General features: G+C 46.8%; 2 protein-coding genes across 2 annotated transcripts in view; both read left to right on the top strand.

Annotated features, from left to right (window-relative positions):
* LOC119401866 (uncharacterized) overlaps nt 1–9,171 on the top strand; it is a 32,764-nt gene extending 23,593 nt beyond the window's left edge. The window contains exons 3-4 of the mRNA XM_049418412.1: nt 7,840–8,182; nt 9,071–9,171. Of these exons, the coding sequence (XP_049274369.1) occupies nt 7,840–8,180 (341 nt within the window). The 3' untranslated portion in view covers nt 8,181–8,182; nt 9,071–9,171. The remainder of the gene's footprint in view (nt 1–7,839; nt 8,183–9,070) is intronic.
* A 9,101-nt stretch (nt 9,172–18,272) lies between these two features.
* LOC119401867 (uncharacterized) lies at nt 18,273–21,111 on the top strand. Its single transcript, XM_037668875.2, has 3 exons — nt 18,273–18,293; nt 19,743–20,242; nt 21,022–21,111. Exons 1-2 carry the CDS (start codon nt 18,288–18,290, stop codon nt 20,238–20,240), a joined length of 504 nt encoding a protein of 167 aa, XP_037524803.1. The 5' UTR covers nt 18,273–18,287; the 3' UTR covers nt 20,241–20,242; nt 21,022–21,111.
* Nucleotides 21,112–25,165: the final 4,054 nt, after the last annotated feature.

Here is a 25,165-nt window from a genome sequence, read left to right on the forward strand (position 1 = left end):
AGCTTTCTTTAACAGGGTATAAAACGACTTGCGTCAAAGCAAAACCAATTGATCCGAGCAATGCTGTTCCACGAGATTCACAGAGGAGTGAATACGAACAAAGTTGTGACGTTTGAAAAAATAATGAACTCAGAGATGCGAATTCCAAGCAAATTTTTCTTGCCCGCATAAGATTTTCTTTCTTTGTCTCTAGTCGCTTTACTCAAGCTAGTTGCATAACTGAAATAAAACAGGAGAGACTCTTAAGGGATCGTTTTTCTTTATTACACACAATATTAATGAGAACTAACAGACAATAATGCCAAGGAAAGTATAGGGGGTGTTATCTGTAGTATTTGTAGTATTTATCTGTGTTATCTGTAGTGGACGAAAAGATAACTTGCCGCCGGCAGGGACCGAACCTGCGACCTTCGAATAACGCGTCCGATGCTCTACCACTGAGCTACGGCGGCGGTCATCCTCTCGTCCACTTTTTGGGGTATATATGTGCATTTAAACCCTAGGAGTGTTAGTCAGCGCCGATCGCAGCCATGACGGCGAGTGTGGAACACTCTTTTTCTGCCCGTTGGCGTCACGTAGCACGTGATCTTTTTACGATCTAGCAGCTGACCAATAATCCCTCGCATACTACCTGAAGGCATCAAGTCTGCCAGAACGAGACCCTCGCTATGAATGAAGGAAAGAAGGTGACTTTTTTAAGGGCTCGCTCTTTCTTCTTTCTTCTTTCTTTATTTCTTTCTTTCTTTCTTTCTTTCTTTCTTTCTTCTTTCTTTCTTCTTTCTTTCTTTCTTTCTTTCTCTCTCTATATTCTAAATACTACAAATAACACCCCCTATACTTTCCTTGGCGTTATTGTCTCTTAGTTCTCAATAATATTGTGAAATAAAACAGGTACATTTAGCATGAAAAAAGCAAACTATTGCGCGGCATTACTATACATACAGGGAAAACCAGCGCGAACGCGACGACACAGGACCAGCCCGAATAAAATTCCCGCGCACGCGCTGTATTTGGTTTTTCATGTGCTTAGTTTTGTGTCATCACCCTGTGTACTTCTCGTCTTGTGCCTCATCACCCTGTGTACTTCTCGTCTTGTGCCTCCGTCGCGTTCGCGCTGGTTTTCCAAATATGCATAATTCCCAACTTGACCACTTCTCTAGCTTCAGGCATTACTACAAATTTATTGCACTTTGTTTCATTCTGTAGGGCAAACCTACTATTTGGAATTTTTCACGAGGCGACAGTGAGTACCTCAAAAAGTCACAGTTTCGCCGCAACGGCGAAGCAATGATTGCGATAGCAAAAAATTGCACCATCTCCCGCTAAAGGGGACCATGAGTAGATGCGAAGCCGGAGCACTTGCACGATCGCGTTCCGTTGGCGTTCGTTGGGCATGCTACCGAGCTCGCGTCGGGGAACGCGAAGAGCGACGCTACGCGCGTCGTATCTTCCATCTAGCCTGGCCGTTAATTCTCACAGGGCGAGCGGGGAACGCGGTCGACAGGCGGGCGAGAGGGGGCAGCGTAGGAGAGGAGAGAGAAGGGGAGGGGACGTGCATGCGCTCGAGCTGATCGCGGCGTTGCGCAGGAGAGAATTTCGGCATGTCTAGCCCGCGTTTCAAAGGAATAGTGGAAAGGGGGAGGGGAGAGGGAAAGTAGAGAGAGGAATGGGAGAGGGTAGATACAGGGCGAATGGTGTGGGGGAGTGGAGAGGAGGTGTGTGGAGAGGGTATGCGCATGCGCAGTAAGGGTGGTCACGCCGCACACCACCATCGGATTGAGCTCCGCCTTAAGATACTTCGCATCTAATAAATTGTAATGTAACGCGAAGAACGGAAAGCAGCTCGAAGCTGCCAGCGCATCGCTCGAGCCCAAAAAACGCACGAAAAGAACGCACACAGGACGAGCACGAACTAATGCGTCACAGCACGACACTTGAAGCGCACTGCTCAAACATAAAGCAGGACGCACGAAACAAACGAACAGATACACACAAGACGAGGGCGAACTAATTGTCACAGTTGTTACTTATTTCTGTTTGAACAGCGCGCTCCTTTCGCAAACGCGGCCGCTGCAGCGAGCGAAGCGAAGCACCCCACCGGCCGCCCCTTCTTTCCTTGAGATAAGCGTACGAAAGCGACGACGCCCTGTAGAGCGAACAGCAAAGGCGTTCGCAGGGGCGGGGCGACGATCCTTAAAGCGCGCAATACGCGCGCACGTCGCGCCATCTATGTGGCCACTAAGAAAGCCTGCTGAATTACATGGTGTATATAAATAGCTCGCCGTTGGCATGCTGAAGAGACGGTGCTGTCGTGACCTAACGTCTAAAGGCTGTTTCACATGCCGCGATTGCAGCGAAGAAAATCGCTCGGTTCGCTGTATTCGCAACCGCCGCTAATGGCGGTTTCGTTTCACATGGACAGCGAATGGCATGCGAATGGTCTGCGATTTTCGCTCTGCGACTGGCGCGGCGCACAAAGTCGCTTGCTGCCGTTGTTTGTGGCAGACACTGCATAAATTTCGAATGTAATGTAACAATCTGTGCGTTATTATATTCTTAACTTTTCATCACCGGTAGCGAAGAGAACGCCTGCCTTGTCTTTTAAAAACACTTTACAATCTAAATTCACTTGAGAATACGCAACAACGGCCACAACTTAAACAAACTCGTTAGCGCAATTTCGACGGCTCGGCCACGTCGGCGCAATTTCGACGGGTCTCGACTGTAAAATCGCTCCGCCGCTGCGAACAGAGCGAAAAATTGCCAACATGTTGGTCGCTCGCCGCTGACCGCTGCGGCGAGAGCGATAGGCCGTTTTTTAGGGGCGAAGCTCCTTAAGGCGGCACCCGTTCGTCCCTCGTAGTCGTAGTCGTAGTAGTCGTAGTGCGTAACCAGTCTTACGCTTTGACCTCCAAGGTGGTGCCGGTGGGAGATTTTTCCTGTGCGTTGTTGAACAATAAAAAATTCGCAGCGTGCGCGTTAACTAAAAGCCGACTTCTTCTTCTCTCATTCCCATTAGCAGCCACTGTTTACCTCCAAGGTAGTGCCTGGTGAGATTTCTCCTGTGCGTGATTAAACAATAAAAATTTTGTTCAAAACGCCATTGATTGATGAAATAAACCAACGAAAGACGCCAGATGTTTTGTAAAAGCAAAACGAAAGAACGCCAGATGTTTCTGAAACAAAACGAAAAGACGCCAGCTGCCTAACGAAAGACGCCAGATGTTTTCTAAAGCAATGGTTTTCTAAACAATGAAAATTCACAGCGTACATGTAAAATTAAAGTGAGCTGCAAGTCGTCATAACTCATCGAACCTTTAGTATAAACGCGCCCGATCTCACGTCGGTGATGATGTACTGGGCAGAATTCACGGAAGATTCACGGTTTACCGATGAACCTCCGCAGCTTCGCCCACTCATCATCATTCACTCCGTGGATATGCTGTGATTTTTTCGCTGCAAGTGAATTCGCAGCCTGAAAATCGCTCTGCTTTGTGTCATGTGAAACGGCCTTAACGCGGCGGGCTGCAAAGCGAGAGGTCGCCCGTTCGATTCCGCGCGTCGGAAAGAATTTCTTAATTATTTTTCTTTGTGGCCTTTCTATATATATACATACTTATACATATACGGTGAATGACGGCGACGGGGACGGACATTTTCCAGCCGAGACTGTCCATATAATTGCTATCGCAATAAAAGAATACTGATAACGCGTTGCCTTCATTGAAATGAAGTACTGCATGATTGAGTTCTCAAGCAGTATTTTATAAATAGAAAAGAATAAAAACAGTATTCAACTGGCAGAGCTTTGAGAGTTGATCAACAGGTGTAAGGTAACCAACATAACGTATAAAAGGACACTAAAGGGCAAATCAAAAAGTGAAACGTCAATATTTGAGAACGCCTAAAACGTCAATATTATCAATAGCAGTGCTCTAGTAATAGAGAAATTAGGGTAAATGTAGGACCAGTGGCGTGGGCAGAAATTTGTTTAGGGGGGGGTTCACCCTTGATCCAACGTGGGGTCCGAGCGGGTAAGTGTGGTCGAGCGTCATTTTGTGCTCTCTATCCCATGGTAGAAAAAAAATTCGAGGGGGGGGGGCACACCAGGCCCGGTGTTCCCCTCCCCTCGCTACGCCACTGCGTAGGGTAGGACACTATATGCGCCACCAGTGGGACGTTTTAGAACCAGCCCGATGACGTCAAGAGTCCCGAGTGCAATTAATCAATAGTACTCAAGCTGCTTGTGATAAAAAAAGAACATTCAGAGCATTGGAAGACGTAATAAAATCCTGCTTGTGCCTTTATGCTTCATTCATGGAAAAAAGATCTTGACGTGACAGTGGAGAACAACGCGGTTTGTGCAAAAGTTCCATTTTCGCAGGGCTTCGCTCCTCTCGCGCGGTCACATCTCAGTGGTAGTTTCGTTATTGCGCACTGCTGCGTGTGCCTTGCACGCTCATGAAAGTCGCTCTAACGGAAACTTGGACAAAATGCTGTGTCCATGTGATGGTGTGTAATGTCCCCTTCCGAGCAGAAACCAGAGCATCGGCTGCCGGGCTGTAAAGACGAGCAATGTTTGGCAAGGCAAATGCTACGTGAGAAGGCCCGTTCAGGTGGGTGATTTTAGTGGTCCACATGGCTAACGCCATGTGGACCACTAAAACGTGATTTTCTTGCAAAATAAGCATTTCCTTGGCACGAAACAAGCACTGCGAAGTTTCTAGAACGCCGTTTCAACAATGAACGTCGACTTAAGATTTGCCCTTAGTGTGCCTTTAAATACAGGTGTGCCCTGTATTTAAACCCTGTATACGCAATGCTTCTTCACTGTGAGCGTACCAATATCTAGGAAGACTGCTAACATCATCTTATTTTATGAAAAAAAAGGCACGTCAAGGATTTAAAAAAGTTACAGGCCATCAGCTTACTATCCGTTGACTACAAGCTGTTTAGAAAGGTAATAGCTAATAGAATTATGGGCACCTTAGAACTCAATCAACCAATCATCAAGGAGGATTCTCGCGCAGCGTGCTCGGCAATAGACCACATTAGCAATCTGAATCACGTGATAAAGACATGCACGGAACATAACAAACCCCTTTATACGTAGCGTTCATAGATTATAAGAAAGCATTCGATTCGGCCGAAGCCTCAACATTCATGAGGCATTAGGCAATCAGGGTGTAAACGAACCGCATATAAAAAAACTGGAAGATATCTACAGCGACTCTACAGCCACCATGGCCTTCCATTAAAGCAACGCGCATGACATGGAGATGCGATCTTTCCGATACTATTCACTGCTTGTTTACAGGAGGTTTTCAGAGGCCTGCATTGGGAACAGTTATGGATACGAGTTAATGAAGAGTACCTTAGTAACGTTCGATTCGCTGATGGCATTGCCTTGCTCAGTAACTCAGGGGATGCATGGCAAAGCATGATTACTGAATTGGACAGGGAAAGAAGAACTGTGGGTCTGAAAATGAATATGCAGAGAACTAAAGTAATGTGCAACAGTCTCCGAAGAGAACAGCGCTAAGGAATACGTCTACTTAGGACAGGTAGTGACCACGGATCTGAATCATGACACTGAAGTAATTAAAATAATAAAAATGGCGTGGTGCGCATTTGGCATATTTTCTCAAATGGTTAATGATAACTTACCGGTATCCCGACGGAGAAAAGTATATAACAGCTGCATCTTAGCGGTATTATGAAGCAGAAACCTAGAGGCTTGCAAAAACCAACAAGATGCAGATTGCCGACTCGGACAATTATAGCTACCGTACTGAGGACGACACAGCGAGCCCGGGAAAGGGAAATGACAGCTGTAACCATAAGGGACAAGAACAGAACAGAGTGAGTAGGGAACAAGCGTGTGTTAAGGATATCTTAATCGAAATCAAGAAAAGAAAAAGGCATGGGTCGGGCATGCAGCGATAAGCCAAGCCCGCGAGGGCGATGCAGGAAGTTAGGTAAGCAGATAAGATCAAGAAGTTTGGGGTATAACGTGGCCACAGCAAGTACAGGAGCGGGTTGATTGGAGAAACAAGGGTGAGGCCTTTGCCCTGCAGTGGGCGTAGCCAGGCTGATTATGATAATGATGATTTAAAATATATACCCTTGTACAATGAACGTAGGATTACTATTCTCAGTAAAAATAAAGCCTCACTGAATGACTAGCGTCACTCTCTACTCAATTAAGCTTCAATTAAGCCTTCACTGAATCCCATTTATAAAGCACCGATGTCCAGAAAAGGTTATCTTCTCTTCCCCGCTTTCTGCTTATTCAAAAAAAAAAATATTTTCTAACTGCTCGAGATGGCGAAGCGATCCTTTGAACACATCGCCGTTGCCGTGTGGGCGCAGCAATCAAACACCTTCGAATATCCTAAGAGAGCGACGAACCAACGTTCCGTGTCGCCGGTATACAGGGACAAAAAAGAAGCGAGCAACAAGTGAAAGTTTCGAGATAGAAACTGCAACACGCCGGGGAACAGGGATGGGCGGAAAGTGACGAAATTGCCGGGGAAAGCCGCTCCCCGCGAGTGGTGTTTAGTGTCCTGGCCGATAACGACGCCTTCTCCTTGCGGCCTACATCCTTTCTACTACGGCAGGTAAATAACCGCGACGCTGGGCTTGCAGAACTGTTACCACGTCACATCCTTTACACCAGCGGATTTGGGTTGTCTTTTTTGCTGCAAGTCAAAGACAAGGCGCTTCCTGGAGTTCTATATAAAAGAAGAGCCGCTCACGAACGAGGCAACAGCATTTCCAAAGATCTTCGCCAAAGACACACATCTCCATCAAGATGAAGGTATGTGTTGAGCCACTGGTTCGAACTAGCGTTGCATTTGACGACCATCTTGACAAGTATAAAACCGGTGATAGCTTGGTGTTAGCTAAACAAAAAAATTTTAGTCTGTTATTATAGCGCATTCTCCTTTGCTGCTTTTTAAGACAATATATTTCTCTAATTCTGCCAAATGTCCACGTTACCGTACTTATGTTTTAATAATTATTATTTCTCGTTTTCGATAGCGTCAGATGTTACGTGTCGTATACACGAGCTCGTAGTGAAGCCTTTTTCTGGAAATGATGCTGAGAACCAACTTAGTGGGAAGAAACTGAGACATCTCGCAACACAGCAGATATTAATTGCGGAGATACCACGCACTGTAGGGAAGCTATGCTATGGCATATTGTTCAATTTTCTGGCAGTCCAGTATCGCGCCTTTGTACCGGGAGGCTCCGCTTCCACCTTGCTCTTGGATCTTTATTTACGAAGCACGCAGCGATAAACCGCACGAATCTATTGATATTGTTTTAGAAAGGCAGTATAATGTATTGCCTGAACGTAAAACTTATTTTACGAATTCTACCTGTTCATTCGTCCATACGTAGTATACCAAATGTTGAGCACAGCGGGGGCAGCAAACGCGGTCATCTTAACCACCTCAGTGCGAGTTACGATTTATGTTTTCTAAATTTAGACTATCCCTAAGATGACACCAAGTACAACAACGTCGTGTAAAATCAGGTTGCCGTGCAAGAACCTTTATACGGTTTAAGAATGATGTTGCCCATAACAAAGATGTGCTGTGGGACACACTGTGCAGTCGTAAGCACGCTTATTCTTCGATAGATAATAACGGCGGATGCATCTTTCGAAACGCAGACTATTCGCCGCCGCTGTCTGCGCCCTCCTAGTCTGCAGCGTTTACGCTGACAAAAAGGACGAGAAGGTCGAAGCCCGTGGTGGCCTTTTGGGTGCTGGTCTCGGTGGCTACGGCGCTGGTGTCGGAGGTCCCGGTCTTGTCGGTGCTGGTCTCGGAGGAGTTGGTCTTGGTGGATATGGTGGAGGCTTCCAGTCCGGCTACGGCTCATCTGCCGGTGGCCACCAGGGCGGATTCCAGCAGGGCGCTGGCGGGTACAACCAGGGCTCAGGAGCATTCGCTGGCGGTGCCTCCAACAGGAACGTGAACGCCTACAACGACAACAAGGGCTACAGCCACAGCTCGGGCTTCTCGTCCTCTGACAGCAAGAACTTCGGCTCTGGACACAATCAGGGATCATCTGGCTACCAAGGAGGTGCTGCCGGACACCAGGGAGGCTACGGAGCGCAGTCCTTCGGACACAACGCCGGAACCGGCTACGGTGGTGGATACCTTGGTTAGATGTGAGTGCGCTTCAGTGTAAAACCTTGTAATGTCCCATGACCACCTCAATAGAGACTAAAGTCTTTACAACCAATTTACCTGTATAACGAAGGTTCCCGCCTCTATTGTGAGCTTTATGGTGCAAAACATCGACAACGAAGTGACCAGTGTCACAATGTGTTTTGAAGGTCCCGAGCGCTTAATTAAAATTTAATTTAACTCTATGTGGTATTTATCAATGAGCTGCAACGACCTTATTAATGTGAGGCTGTGCGGCTTGGGACATAAGCTGGCACTGCAGGACTTTCCATCAATGCCTTATTTTGTCAACGAAGCGGACGTGGTTTGCGCTCCCTTCATGGATTCTCATCGGGTATGGAATAATCGCGTAGCAGTAACGCCGAAATATACACGACATATTTATTGCAAGACGTCAGAATAAAACCGTTATTGGACAGTCTCAAATTCTTGAACGAGCTCAGTCTTTAGTCTGACGTGAAAAAGCAGAAATTGTGCACGTATTAGGAACACGAGATACATGTTGTAATAATGTTGTTCTATTTTGTCGGGGAAAACTTCAACGAAGATGAAAGAAGGAAAAGATGGTACCTCACATTTGCGTGCGGAATAGATTTATGTTAAAGAAAAAACTCCTTGTAATAGGTATCAAATAGATCATAGTAAGACAATAAATTACACAAATTAATATTGCGACGTTTGGAAATGCATGCCAAGGAATGTGAAGAAAGATCCGCACATTTCTATTTAACTTATACCTGCCGCACTGCGTGATCGCGCTCAATCAGTCCGCGTTTAATGTTCTAACCCAAGTAGGATACGTGCGCCAAATTATTTGTCGCGTGCTTCTAATCACAGCGCATATAACTATATATTTTTCTTTCTTGCAGAATGTATGCTTTACACGCGGAGGAATGTCGATGGCCCATGCCTCTCTTCGTGGACATCAGATGTGTAAATAAACAATGGTCTTGTTGAACATGAGGACAAATGTCTTCTTTTTTGCTCAATTCAAATGTCTCGAGCGCGAATATACTGTACGTATCACTCCATTGACAACCTGAGATGGAACAGTTGGCGAATGGGGTCCGCACTGAAAGATTGTCGTAGTAGGCACGGCGGGTCAGCACACCGTATTGTCTTCACGCTAGAAACGAGAAATACCCGCGCATACAGAGGATGCAAACAACAATTCACATCAGAAGTTTGAGCCAGTAAGAACTAGTTACCCTTACCAGAGATCAGATAACAAGGTAAAGCACGCGAACCGGAAGCACAGTTCTGCTTTCCTTCACTTTGTGCGGTTTTCAGCAAGGACATGGCCGACGTTTAAAACCGCAAATACTACATATGCCACGACATAGACATAGCGACCCATCTGCAGAATCTCCAGGATAGGCAGAATCCACTATTTCGACCAGCAAATGTGCGCCCCGTGATCCGTTGTCCCAACACACTGCATTACTGTTGCGAAGCCGAGATTTACAGACAGTGGGAAGCTTTCTTTTTTTTTTTTTTGCGGAGCATAAGCTTTTCGTTATGCCGGTTCACCTCACCAGACTATTATCATCAGGAACGGGTATGAGCCGATGAAAGCGGGCAATCCAAGTCGAATATCCAATGAGCCTAGTGAAGCCAAGCTGAGGAAAATACCTCCGAGCCGAGTCTAATTAAGACAAATTAATTCTAGTTGGTGCTAATTATTACTATACTCCATTACGACTGGTTAAGTTGTGTGTGATCGAACCTAGCGCACCCGAGGTACTTGAGTCTCTTGTGGCCTAATTATGATAATTAAGCCTATATGAGCTAATATAGCTGAGCCAAGGTAAGTATAGCCAAATCTAAGTAAGCATTGTTGAGCATGGTGTTTAATAAATAAGCCGAGCATAATTAAGTCTAATGAAGCCAAACTTAATTAAGTCCAATTAATGCTGGCTATACAAGTCAAATACCAGTGAGGCTAGTGAACCTAAGCTCAAGAAGATATGAATTAGACTGACGAAGTCGAACCTAAATAATCCCATTATAACTAATTGTTGCTAATTAAGATTATATCTAATTAAAGCTAATTCAGTTGTGTGTGATCGAACCAAGCCCGCCCAGTAAACTTGAGTTTCACGTGGCCTAATTATGCTAGGTATGTTAATTAGGCCAATTAATCCTAACTGAAACTGAGTCAAGCCGCGACTAGCTAGGAGATCAGCAGCTCTGCTGTGACTCATCGTTGCGCCTCTATGCAAGCTGCCCACATTTTTTATCTCCACATTAACAAGCTGTCATAATTGCATGACATACATTTACATAAGGAGGTCCCGTAATTAGAAACGGGCTCTTCCCTACGCGCTATGACACCATTTAATATAACAAACAATATTGGCAACATGTAAATTTAACATTAATAAAGTCAATTATCCGACGCGGGAGAAATCAACAGAACAACAAGTTATATGCATAAATTAAAAGGCTGCGGACTTATCATTAATAGTGAAAACTGCAAAGATAAATTTTTCAAAGAAAAACAAAAATGGAGGAAGAAATTAGAAAAGCAGGGTAAGTGATCGCAAAGAAACAAAACGAAAGCACACTAAAACGTTGAAAATGAGTTAAGGAAGTGAAAAGAAAGTGCTTCTGTGTTGTATTGAACCTGGGCGCTTTCCTTAATTTTAAAATGGGCCTGCAACATTTTTTCAGTATGGTCAGAAAACGCTGCCGATCGGCAGTAGAAGCTCCTGACATCACGCGAGCCAAACAACATAGCGCCGCACGCGGCCTGGAATTTACAATTAATTCTCAGTTAGCTCTAACTAGAGCTCCGTGTTTACGGTGTTTATTTTTCTTGAACATCGGCGGGTGTTTATCGGAGTTAATATTTTTGGCAGAAATTCGGCGTTTATCGGAGTTTATTTCTCGTAAATCCCCAATTCTCCGAAATTCGGAGTTTTGCATTATTCTAGAAACCCCAAAATCTTAGGTCAATTCATATCTGAATACTAAGACATCAAAACACACGAAGCACATTTTTTTTCCAGGTTTGAATGCACAAAAATTACACCATCTCCCGCTAAAGGGGACCATGAGGCGATGCGAAGGCGGAGCACTTGCACGATCGCGTTCCGTTGGCGTTCGTTGGGCATGCTACCGACCTCGTGTCGTGGAACGCGAAGAGGGGCACTACGCGCGTCGTATCTTCCATCTAGCCAGGCCGTTAATTCTCACAGGGTGAGCGGGGAACGCGGTCGACAGGCGGGCGAGAGGGGGGGCAGCGTAGGAGAGGAGAGAGAAGGGGAGGGGACGCGCATGCGCTCGAGCGCATCACGGCGTTGCGCAGGAGAGAATTTCGGCATGTCTAGCCCGCGTTTCAGAGGAAGAGTGGAAAGGGGGAGGGGAGAGGGAGAGGGAAAGTGGAGAGGGGAAGGGGAGAAGGTGAGTGGAGAGGAGGTGTGTGGAGAGAGTATGCGCATGGGCAGTAAGGGTGGTCACGCCGCACACCACCACCACCACCACCGGATTGAGCTCCGCCTGAAGATACTTCGCATCTAAAAAACATACGCACAAGCGAAATACTTGTTTGCGATGCTTGCTTTGACATGCTTGCTTTGCGAGCGCCTGCATTCCGGCGAACAATTTTGTTCCGTGGTCATCTGCGCGTGCAGACAAACTATTTCAGCTTTCTTCAGCGTGGCATTGAAATTGAAAGATTGGCAGCGGCTGAAACTTTGGTAGAAGACGACGGTAAGGTACGCATTTTGCGCTGGTTGGTTCATGATTAACGGTAGAAAACAGCGCTGAAAGACGGGACAAAGAAAGGACACCAACCACGGCGCTGACTAACAATAAAATGTGTTTTATTCTTCCAGTCGCGTATATAGACTCCACACAATCTTAAGGAACAGAAAAGCAAAAAAAAATGATGATTAGCCTGCACAGAGGCCGAAAAGAAAATTCTCAATTAGACAGAAAAGCTAACTCCTTCGGAAGGAGGGAGATCGAGGGGAGGCTGACACATGCCTCTCCGCCGTTACAGATATGATACGCTTCAGAAATGACACGTGCGCGTTCATTATGGCACTTTAACAGGAAAATCGAGTCTTTAAAAGATGGCTGGCAACAACATTCGTTACAGCGAAGAGAGCAGTTGACTATCTCTGGCTTGTTTACGGACGTTGTTCGCATGCTCGCGCATGCGGTCATTAGCGCACCGCCCCGTTTGACCAACATAGTAACGCCTGCAAAAAAAGAGGTATCTTATACACAACGCTATTACAACATTAAACATACTTCTGGCGATGCTTCTTGCTACATCTTTTCGTCTTGATCTCTCGATTTACTTGCTGACACAGGCTACCAAGCTTATCTCTGGCAAAAAAAAACAACAACCTAACGCCTGCCCTGCTGACCACTTTCCTATGATTATGCGCCACCTTGTGCACATAAGGAATGACCACTACTGTTTTTTGCGGGTGTGTCACTGATTGAACAGCTGATGAGCACTTACCTTTATAACCATAAACGAGGCTTTCTGCGATGCTGGTCAAAAGCGTTCTTGGAGAAACCTGCAAGCTTAGGCGTGCTACTTGGAACAAAAACTCGCTTCAACTTGGTGGTCACAGGACCTCTCAAGCGCCGCGTTCATGCAAGTCCTTGCAATGCCGCGCTTGACAATTTTTTTAATGCGCCGAAGAAAAAGGGAGAAGGCTCTTTTGAGACCTAGGCGCATAACCCCAACGTAGATGGTTGTTTGAGAACGAGAGTTCCAAGTCCAAGAACCGTAGCCTATTGTCTGAAGGATGGTCAGTGGTCAATTCAAATGGACTTAATTCAGTGAGCAACACGTCAAAGATTTCCGCAGCAGGCTGCACATCACGAGAGTTAGTGTTACAAAAGATTAAAAAGTCGCCCACGTATCGCATCACCTTTACCGTGCTAGTCAGTCTGAGCTTTCTCTCGAGATTATAACGTCACAGCTGGCAAGTAAAATATCACTGAGAACACATTTGGTAGTTAGTCAGCGCCCTGGTTTGTGTCCTTTCTTCGTCCCGTCTTTTAGCGCTCTTTTCTACAGAAAAAGACGACGGCTCCGCTCTATGCAGCACGTGACGTCACACACGTCATAGAAAAATGGCGGTTGCCGGCGGTGGGCGGGGTTTGTAGCAGGCGACTTCTAGGGCTCATATTGTACTGAAATGCTATTTTACAGTCCATTTTTCAAATATGCACAGGCACAATAGACTCTCTCTGCTTCTATTTTTCGCGGACAACCGCAAATGGCTGTGTGACCATGTCATGGCCCCTTTAACATTAACATCACTAGATTTGCTTAAAACTTTACCTTTATTTTACGAAGCGTTCGCACAAATCGCAGCAAACAGGCCTCACATTTTAAGACGGAGCCGTTTAAGCCGACCGTTAGTCCATGCCGAGCGAACAGAAAGCTCATAATCCTGAACCGGCACGCGCGCTCTCTTCCTCCTCTTCTTCATATTCTGCTTCACTCCCAGAACACGTGCACCGCTTTGTCCGGCGTGGGATTCAATAGCTCTGATGGCCGAAAAACGGGTACAGAGAGAAAAAAAGAGAAAGAGACGGAAGGAAAGAGAAAGAGAGAAATTCTTGGCGATAAAGAATCTTGGTAAGGCGGGATTCGAACCCGCGTACCCGCGATTCGAAGGCGATCTTTGTAACAACTCGGCTATCCAGGCACGCTAGCAGGGCATAGCATAGCCTTCTATATTATAGCATAGTAAGGAGGTGGGAAAGATAAGTGAGCGGGAGTGGGGAGAGTAAAGCATAACATATAAAGCAAGGAGAAGAAAGGAAGAGAAATAAAAGAAAGTGAAAGAACTAAAGAGTGAGGAGAAGAAATGGAAAGAAAGAGGAAGTGAGAAATAGAGAGAGAGGGAGAAAGAAAGGCAAGAAAGAGCGAGAAAGACAAAGAAATACATGAAGAGAGCAGAGGAAGTAATAGAAATAAGCACAGACAAAAAAGAGAGGAAAAGAGAGAAAGAGAACAATAAAAAGGAAAAAAAGAAGGCCGCCGAGCTCCGCACTTCTTTCAGGCTCGGCACCACTAGCATTTTCACTCTGGAACATGTATTTAACTTTAAAGGAGCTCTGCAACACTTTTCCAAGTAATCGTCTAATAGCTTAATTAAAAGAGCTTATTACCTTCATGAATCGACTGCCGCAAAATTTTTACAGTCCGTTAAGTACGAGCGAAGTTACAGGGATTTGTCGCACGCTTTAAGGGGTATTCAGACGGGGGAGAAATGCTCGGGGAGACGGGGGATTGCGGATCACGTGACCGCGACGTCACGGATTAGCGAGTGGGCATGAACCCCCCGAGCCTCCTCGGAGGAGACGGGGACCTTTTCCCCGAAAGGACAAACAATCCCCCGGCGGTGGGGGATATAGTGAAATTTCGGGCTCTTGTTTGGCCACATTGTTGCACTTGCTCCTGCAGAGAGCGGCAACGGGTGCACAGTCTGCAGCTGCATGGTTAGCATGGTTGTCTGCAGCTGCATGGTCGTCTGCAGCTCGTCGTCAGTAGCTCGTCAAACGGGTGGTGCAAGCCACCAGAGTAGTCTAGTAACACTGGTCTCCCCCTCCGTTCGCCTCGTCCGTGTGAGTGGGGGGCATTTGTGGAGACTTCTCCTCGCGAGCTGACGTCAAGGAGCTCCGCCTTTATCCCCCGAGCATTTCTCCTCCGTCTGAATACCCCAAGGGTTATTCAGACGGGGGAGAAATGCTTGGGGGATAAAGGCGGGTATTCAGACGGGGGAGAAATGCTCGGGGGATAAAGGCGGAGCTCAGTGACGTCAGCTCGCGAGGAGAAGTCTCCACAAGTGCCCCACACTCACACGGACGAGGCGCGCGGAGGGGGAGACCAGTGTTACTAGATTACTCTGGTGGCTTGCACCACCCGTTTGACGAGCTACAGGCGACCATGCAGCTGCAGACTGGACACCCACTGCCGCTCTCTGCAGGAGCAAGTGCGACAATGTGGCCAATGATGAAGAGCTCTAAATTCCGCCATATCCCCCACCACCGGGGGATCATTTGTCCTGTCGGGGAAAAGGTCCCCGTCTCTCCGAGGAGTCGCGGGGGGTCGCGCCCACTCACTAATCCGTGACGACGTGGTCACGTGATCCGCAATCCCCCCGTGTCCCCCGCCGATTTCTCCCTCGTGTGAATACCCCTTTAAGCGCTTTCTTTCTCCTTTCGTACCAGCGAGCGCGCTGGAGGGGAAGGACAGGGGGCCAGGAAGATGCGTCCCTTCGTCAGCGCGTGTCGTGACCTTGACCACTTTATTTTCATTTTTTCTTCGCACGCGCGGCTTACTTTCCGTGTGATCGCGAGCGATCACAGGCACGTGGCGGCACCCCGTGGTGGCCACGGTAACTATGCAGCACACGATGCTCAAGTTAGCCAAGCGCCGTAAAGTTTGGGTATGATTTGATCAAAGGTTGGCCGATCACGGAGGCAGTGGAAAAACCGGGTGAGGTGCAGAAAGCTTGTAATGCCTCTGATCCTGGAGGCAGTGTCCAATATCATGTTAGATGCAGAAAGCTTTCAGAGGGGGGTGGGAGAGGATCAATACATCGAGTGAGAAGAAAAAGAAGATGGCTTTCACCTTCGAGTCGTCTTAGGCGAATGGATAAGGCACCCTGTGAGCTTTTGTTTTACACCCTCACAATGAAAATCACGAGGATATTGTTAAGAATATCGGTCACCCACAAAGTATGTGCATCTAATAATTCATCCGTGCTAATGCGGCGGGATGAAAATGTTATTAAACGAATTGCTCGATTTCGAGTTACTTGAAATGACGTGGGGAGGCGGGGGGATGATTATTAAAATAAAATAACAGGATATGAAGAGAAAAGTACAGCCCTCAACGGTCTCTCTCGGGGGAAGACACCTCAGCAGTAGTGCGCAAGGGAAGGAATACTTAAAAGAACAGTGAGGACAGACAGAGAGCGGTTAGAAGAGCTGTGGACGACGAACCGATCGGCGAGAGCTCCTCCGAGTGGCTCTTGCAATGACGTTAGGAGACTGATATGTGTGCTTCCCCCACGATTCACCGTTATAGTTAATGAGACAATGAGAAAAGGCGTAATAAAGCGATATTACAAAGAAATATAAACGAGCTTTAATGAGAACACGTATTCCATATGTCATTTTCTTTATAACGTTAGCAATGTGAAGGTGAAATTTAAGTTGACGATGAAATTTCACACCTAAAATTTAATAAGGATACTGTCCCTGTGAAAATATTTCATTCCGATGAAATGAAACTGCTCAACAAAAATGGCACCCAAGCATAAAATCGAACTCCAGTATTCCTGAACAAACCGAAAGCCATCAAAATTTGCGTGATGTTTCTCTGGGAGCAAAGGGGGAGACAAAGGGCTATTTTAGATTATTTGGCAAATACGTGTAATTCCGTTCCCAACTAGAAAATCCTGCAAACGGGAAAACTTGCAAGTGAGAAACAACCGTCTAACGTGATATGGAACACTGTTTTCATGACAACGGCAAAAAATGAGCACTTAGCCAGCAGCCTGGAGTTATCTTGGTCGGAGAAGCGAGTGACATATGACAGATAATTGTTTCAAAGGAAGACAAACGTAGTTACAGTGGATCAATAAAATGTCATATGCCTAAATCTGTAAAAACAGTCTTGTACTGGCTCTTAAAATCAACTCAATCATGCTGAATTGATCTTAGGAACTTTCTCTAACAAGGTATAAAAGCATTTGGCTTATAGAAAAAGCAGCCATACGCGCGATGAAGTTACAGGTGATCAACAGAGCACTAAATGTATATAAGGTGGTAATGTTTGAAGATTTAATGGGACCGTAGAGGCGAATTCCAGCCAAATTGAACTTGTCTGCAAGAGATTTCTTCTTTATCTGTAGTCACTTTACACACTGCAGCCCAGTTGCATAACTAAGACAGGTACAGTTTGTGTGAATAAATGAAATCATCTGCGTGACATTTCTAAAATTTTATTCTACATTGTTTCTTTCTAAAGGATCAACCTACTTTATGAATTTTCGTTAGGCGACAACGCATATTTGAGAAAGAATAACAATAATATCTGGGGTTTAACGTCCCAAAACCACGATATGATTATGAGAGACGCCGTAGTGGAGGGCTCCGGAAATTTCGACCACCTGGGGTTCTTTAACGTGCAGTTAAATCTAAGTAAACGGGCCTCAAGCATTTTCGCCTCCATCGAAAATGCAGCCGCCGCAGCCGGGATTCGATCCCGCGACCTTCGGGTTAGCAGTCGAGCGCTATAACCACTAGACCACCGTGGCGGGGCTATTTGAGAAATAATACCAACCTGACATTGTCTTCATTTAATTTCAACGCAATGATTAAGTTGTCCACGAATACTACATATGTATATATATATATGCGCTCCCTACGAAAGAAGAACGATACCATTCTCAATAACAATTATGCCTGGCAAAATGAGCAAGCGATCCCATTTCTAAACTACCGATGTGCATAACAGGATAAATCAATCAATCAATCAAATTTTATTTTCGCTACAAACACTGCTCTTTCCCGCGTCTTGTCATGCAAGATAACTATTTTCTAACGGTTTGAGACTTCGAGAAAGTCTTTTCAAGCACCCGTAGTAGCGCAGCACTCTAACACCTTCGGATATCCTAAAGGAGCGACGAACCAGCGTTCCATATCACCGGTACAACGACAACAAAAAGCAAGCAACAAGTGAAAGTTTCGAGATAGAAACGGCAACACGCCGGGGAGCAGGGATGGGCGGAAGTGGCGAAACTGCCGGGGAAAGCCGCTCCCCGCGGGTTGTGCTTGGAGCCCTAGCCGATAACGACGATTTCTTGCGGCCTGGATTTGTTGATTCTTTCTAGTGTGACAGGTAACTAACAGCAACTGCAGGCTCGCAGAACTGCTACTACGTCACTTCCTCTCTATACACCGGCGGATTCAAGTTGTTTTTTGTTTCAAGCCGAAGACTCGACGCTTCCCTCGAGTCCGCTATAAAAGGACAGCCACCCTCTAACAGTGCACCCGCACTTCCAAGTATCTTCACAGAAGACACCCATCTCCTCCAAGATGAAGGTATGTGTTCGGCCACTTGCTTGAACTAGAGGCATTTGACAGTTCTCTTGGTTTGTTATATAAGTCCGCTGACAGCTTGGTATAAAGTGACGAACAGTATTCTTCTTGTATTGCGATGCATACTCTTATGCTGCGTTAAAGGCCAACTCCGGCGATTTTTCGAGGTCGATGGATCTCAATGAAATTCGCTGGGTACATTCCTTTGCACGTTTCCGTCATTTATGCCAAATTACAGGCTTGAGACATGCGCACATTGTTTGCAAATGAATTTTAAAGATTGTTTGCAAACACCCTCCTGGCTTCCCACAATTATTGGCAACATTGCGTCTGTGACGTCAGTATTGGGAAGGCGGCGGAAGTGACGCTGCCGAGGGCACCGCTAACTTCGGCGCTTCGGCCGCTACAGCGAGCGTCTCCCGTGCACAAGGCGACAGACGGCGTTGGTTTGGCCGGCGCTTCGCTGGTCGTCCCGGCTGTCACAGTTTTCATACTCCGTGCCGGCGTGACCGGCATGCCTTGCACGACTTCCGGTTTGTTCGTAACAACGTCTACGTCATACGTAGACAGTACACTCGGTTGGGTATCGGTTTCGGTGTCACGCTTTTTTGCTTATTTAAAATTATTCTCCAATTTGCCGAGTATTTCTGATATCGGGCCCGTAACAGGAGCGTCTCAGGAACATAAAAGCACCATTACTTTGACATGGCCAAAAAATCGCCGGAGTTGGCCTTTAAGACCACATTAATTTCTCTAACATTGAAACGCTACGTTACCGTGCAGTAATTTATTATATCCCCTCATTTTTGTTAGCGCCAGATTGTGCAGTACATAATTGATACACGAGTTCGCGGTGAGGCCTTCTTTTTCTGGAAATGGGGCTCAGGACTGACCCGGTACGTGAGCAAGATGTCGAGACATCTCGGAAAATCAAGAAATAATTGTACAAATCCAACACGCAGTGGGGAATCCATGCTGTTGCATGTTGCACGTTGCTGCCTGTCCAGAATCGGGACATTGTACTGTGAGGCTCTGGTTCTATATGACACCCTTAGACGTGTCATTATCGTTAACCCGAAGCCCGGAGCGATGTGCCGCAAGAACCTACTGTTTTAGAACATCGACAATGCTGTATTGTCAAAACGTAAAATTTTTTCACAATTTCTAACTTCTAATTCGTCTACATGTAGCATAATATGGTTTTAGTGTAGTACACAAACACGGGTCATGCTAGCCACCCTAGTGCACTGCACCAAATTCAAATTATCATTAAAATGATGATAACCACACCACCGTGGCGTTGAACGCAGCTTGCCATAGAAGAACCTATTTGATGTTTCAGAATGAGCACTGTTGTCCATAAGGAAGATAGGCTGTATAGTATGAACACAGTGCATTTGTGAGCACGATCATGACAGCTAGTAACGGTGGATGCATCCTTTGAAAACGCAGACATTCGTCGCCGCTGTCTGCGCCCTCCTAGTCTGCAGCATTTACGCTGACAAGAAGGACGAGAAGGTCGAAGCACGCGGTGGCCTCTTGGGCGCTGGTCTCGGTGGCTACGGCGCCGGTGTCGGAGGACCCGGTCTTGTCGGTGCTGGTCTCGGAGGCGTTGGTCTCGGCGGACATGGAGGAGGCTTCCAGTCCGGCTACGGCTCTTCTGCCGGTGGCCACCAGGGTGGATTCCAGCGTGGCGCTGGCGGGTATAACCAGGGCTCAGGAGCATTCGCTGGCGGTGCCTCCAACAGGAATGTGAACGCCTACAACGACAACAAGGGCTACAGCCACAGTTCGGGCTTCTCGTCCTCTGACAGCAAGAACTTCGGCTCTGGACACAAGCAGGGATCATCTGGCTTCCAAGGTGGCGCTGCCGGACAGCAGGGAGGCTTCGGACAGCAGTCATTCGGACACAACGCCGGAACCGGCTACGGTGGCGGATACCTTGGATAGATGTGAGTTGCAGAGGACAACCTTGTAATGTCACGTGACCACCACAACAAAGACGGAAGCCTTTGCATATAATATTTGCAAAACGAAAGTTCCCGACTACATTGTGGCGGCGTACTGATAAAAGCGGTGTGCTAGCGGCTTGGACAAAGGGAGGCATTGTGCAGGGCTTTTCATGTTGAGAAGAAGCGTTATTTTATCCGAGAAAGCAATCCCACGGACGTGAGTTGCACTTTCTTTGTGAGTTGTCATTCAGAAAGCAAGAATCGCACAGTGGTAATTTCGAAATATATATGCGACTTGTTTCATTAGAAGACGTCAAATAGGGGACCCATAAATGGACATTGTGAAGCTCTCGAACAGGCTTCTTCACTAATAACGCAAAAAAAAGCTGCACTTCTAGTAAACACATGGAGTACTACGGGGTGCAACAATATTGTTTCATATTGTCCGCGGGAGACCAAAAGTAAGATCAAAGGGCAGATCGAACTGCCATTAGGAGGCAGGATAGTCTTGAGTTAAGGAAAACCTTCCTTTGTGAACCATTCGTATCGAGTATGAAATCAAACACAGTAAGAAGAACAAGCGGTAACAGTTCATATGGGAATATGAAGAATGATTGCCATGCTTATATTTAATCTATTTCTACACACCACTCATCATGAATGCGCTCAATATGTCCTTGTTTTGTATTAGAACCGACGTAATGTAAGTGGAGCTAATTCGTTGTCGGTACTTCCAATAACAGTGCATATAACCACCATTCTTTTTTTTTTTTTTGCAGAGTGTATGCTTTACGAGAAGTGCGTCGATGGCTTATACCCCAGGAAGATCGGAGGTGGAAATAAACGGCCATTTTTCTTGAGAACAAATGGCATTTTTCTCGGTCTCATACGCCTCAAGCGATACTCCACAATGTGCTGTCACTACACAGATATATGATGGGACAAAGGATGGAACACAGCATGGACGAATGGAGCCGTCACTGAAGGAATATGATAGTGGCAGAGAGGGTCACACATGACAATATATATCGCATCGTTTTCACGCCGGTATCACTCAGAAATACCCGCACATACATCCGAACTGGAAGAACAGTTCTACGGCTGTCGATTCGTGCTGCTTGCAGTGCATATATCAACTACGTATAAGAGCCGAAAACCTATGTGCAATGAAATCGGGGTAGTGACCTGCCTGCGGACTCTGTCGGAAAAACAGAATGCCATATTTTGGCCGGGAAACGTGTGTCACGTGATCCATTGTCATCAATGCACCTGCATGCGTCACTGCTTTCTCGCTCAAGCATTGTGTGCGCTGTGTCCATGTCACTAATCCCGTTAATGGGGACGGCTATCGCCGGGCGGATTCTAAGGGCTGGCGTCAAGGACCTCCGAAAACGCACCACGAAAGCGCGGACAATTTAGAGTTGGTCCTTTGGTGCGCCAGCGAACGCCGGTTGTGGTCCAAAGACCGAGTCAGAGCCGAGAGTCGACAACACAAACGAAAACAAAATATATTCTCAGTTAAGGCAATACAAATAATACAAACACATGCACACTCGGCTGGTACCAGTTACAACTTCACAATACAATTCAGATGGTGTTTACACAACGGGAGCTAAACAAACAGATCACACGCTACGAATGCAATTGCATGCATTACAACTATTCAACGACAGTTAAAGTCCTGAATAGATAATGGCGTATCCAGTCCACAATACTTGGACGGTAATCGAATGCTTCTCTTCAAGGAAACACTCACGCCAGCTCCAGCGTTGATCGTCGTAGCTCAACCGTCGTCGTGACTTGTCACGGCTCACACGGTGTCGTCATCGGATTCTTCCAAATCGACGATCGACTGACCGCACACCATCATAAACACGTCTTCTTTGGCTAACGAAGCCACACGTAGCATAACTTCACCATCCGGGCCGACTGACTCACTCCTCTCTCGACTCTCTCACTGACTGCACTACTGCTTCACTGCTCGTCGTCGCATGCTTTTATCCCTTCTCCCCTGGTTTCTAGAAGCGTCGGGAGTGTTCTCCGGCGCGTAGTACAGCTAAGCTTGGGGAAAGGGCGAGAGCTTTCTCGTAGGTTCGAATCGCGGCGGCATCGCTCGCGGATGCGTCACCTCTTCCTTCTAGAAACATCCAGGCTTTGCCGGGCGTTGATCGTGTTGTCTGCTTCTGGCTCCAGTGGGTGAGGAGGATGCGGCGCGCCGGCGTCTTTTGATGTTTGTTTTTTTTTTTCGTCTTTCGCGCTTGTTGGGCGCGCGGCTCGCGCCGTTCTGTCTCGCAGCTGCTTGAAAGCGGCCGCGCGCGCGCTTTATAACACGCTAATTCGTGACACTGCCCCCCACTTCAAGAATATTATCACATAATATTCAAACAACACAAATTAGCGCGCACATACACATAACCAAAAGTGTCCCACATACAGAGTCCATAATTCAGTCCACACAAAATGCGCGTCACATTCATAATAGAAATATCAATACAATTCACAGGGCATTTCAATGTCACAACATATGAAAGATAAACACAAGTACATAAGTACAAAACGCCATCATACATTTCATATAAACAATGCGAACGCACAAAACAAAGCTCTTCGTTTACAACGCTTATACAGTTATATATCAATAGCATTGTACACATAAAATAACGCAAGTAGCTCTTCTTCTCACTAGCTATACACACTCGACACTGGGTATAATAATACAACACATTCAAAACACTTCAACCACATTCAAACTCAAAAACGCCAACAAACTCAATTCCAACACCCTATCCTGTCATCATCGTGTCGCGCTTGCGCTCCTTCTTTCGGTGCTCGCTCGCTCTCTTTTTGTTCCTCTTCTTTTTCTTGCGAGCCGTTCCATTTGACGGTGCCGGAGGGGCCGTCTCTGCTGCCGTCGACACATTCGACACCGGCAAGGCGTGGTCGCGTTCGTTAGAACGTTCGCGGTGCTTCGCCGACTTCTGCGCGCCGTGGTGTTTTGCTTGGACGACCACCTTCGTCATCTTTTGAGCCGCAGATGACGGTGGCCGCTCAGTTGCAATGTCACCTGCTCGGCGCGTCTTCACTGGCGGTACAGCGACCGTTGGTGTTCCATTGTTGCCATTCTCTGACGCCTCAGCTTCAATATGAGCTCCGGTGACATCTTTCCTGAGATTCTCTTCCGCGGTTTCTTTTCGTCGCGGTTCCTGAACTGACGAGGGCTCCATCTTTGGGGCTTCTCCCAAACGTTCAGGATCGTATGGCCCTCGAGCTCCATCGATGTTTCCCACGATTAGGTCAAACAGGGGTTTATCCATGCACAGGGCAGTAACACTCCCGCTGAAGTAAGGGGTCTCAACCTCAATCTTGGCTTCGGGAAGCATTCGAATAGAACTATCAAGCAAGCGAACCGGTTGGGTATATATATTGCCTGTGAAATCACTCTCTCGGACCAATTTCTTTCGTACGATAACAGTGGTGCACCCACTATCTCTTAATACCGTGACTTCCTTTCCACCAACTTTCCCCTTTTACTGTCGGCATTCCTTTAGTTGTGTCTGTTGTCACCGCAGCACCAATGAAATGCATCTTCTTCCCGCTTTTCAGATCGGCCAATTCATCTTTTATCGCTTCTGTTTCCTCTTTTGGCGGGGCATACGCACAAGCTGCTTGGTGGGCTTTACTCGCATCGATTCGACATGCGTCTGCTTTGTGGCCAGTTTGTCCACATTTAAAACACTTCATCACACTGGGGCGTGAGAAGTTAGTCCGACAACTGTTAGCGCGATGGCCCACCCGGTTACACAGAAAGCATCGCGGAACACTCTCCGGTGCACGCTTGTTTTCTTCAGGTGCCGATTTCTTCGACTCCTCGTGAACTTCCTTTTTTACTTTGGTCAGATTCGTGCCACCTTGCGCTTCTAAGAATTGATCGGCCAACTCAAGCATGTCCTCGAGCGATTTGGCTCTCCTCTCTTTCAGATACAGCGACAGGCTCGGGTGGCAACTGGTGAGAAATTGCTCTCTGATTAAAAGCTCTCTAAGCTCACCATACTCCTGTGCCGTCTCTGAAAGTTCGATCCACCTGTCAAAATAATGGCTGAGCCGCGCGGCATACTGCGTTGCCGTCTCGCCATCAGCTGGCTTTCCCGTACGGAACCGATCGCGGAAGCCTTCCACGGTGAATCGAAATCGCTTCAGCAAAGCAGCTTTCACTTTCGTGTAATTAGCTGCATCGGTAGGTGTCACCCTACCGTACACACTGAGCGCTTCGCCACTCAAACAAGTGCTCAAAGCAGTTGCCCATTGCTGCTCCGGCCAATTTTGGCTTCTAGCTATCGTCTCAAACCTGTGCAGGTACGAGTATGCATCAAGGTCATCTTTCCTTCCATCAAACACCACAAGCAGTTTGCTTGGGTTCAAACGGAAGCTATGATCTTCCCTTTCACTGCTCTCGGCTCTAGCCTGTACGGGAGTCTCTGTGCGCTGCTGCAACCGGAGCCGTTCGAGTTCCAATTCGTGCTGCCGTTGCCTTTCTCTCTCAGCCATCTGCGCCTCTCTTTCTTCTTTCTCCCTCTCAGCTGCTAGCCTCTCTCTCTCCAGCTCTGCTGCTCTCTCTTCCTTGACCCTTTCAGCTGCCAACCTCTCTTTTTCAAGTTCTGCTTCTCTCTCTTTGTTGGCCCTCTCAACCGCCAACTTCTCTCTTTCAAGCTCTGCTTTCAGCTGTTGTTCCTTCATCTCTCTTTCTTCCTTAGCTCGTTCTCTTTCTTCTTTTTCCTTTTGGCTGACCCACTTTCGTAGTTCGGCCCCAGACAAACCCATCTTCTCACCAAGGGCAACTAATTTTTCGAGATCCATGATGCCCGTCAAACAAAACCTAGCCGCGTGCACAAAATATCTGCCTAACTTCGAATTCCAAAACACTCT

The sequence above is a fragment of the Rhipicephalus sanguineus genome, chromosome 8 (genome assembly GCF_013339695.2).
Source record: "Rhipicephalus sanguineus isolate Rsan-2018 chromosome 8, BIME_Rsan_1.4, whole genome shotgun sequence".
Classification (NCBI taxonomy): Eukaryota; Metazoa; Arthropoda; class Arachnida; order Ixodida; family Ixodidae; genus Rhipicephalus; species Rhipicephalus sanguineus.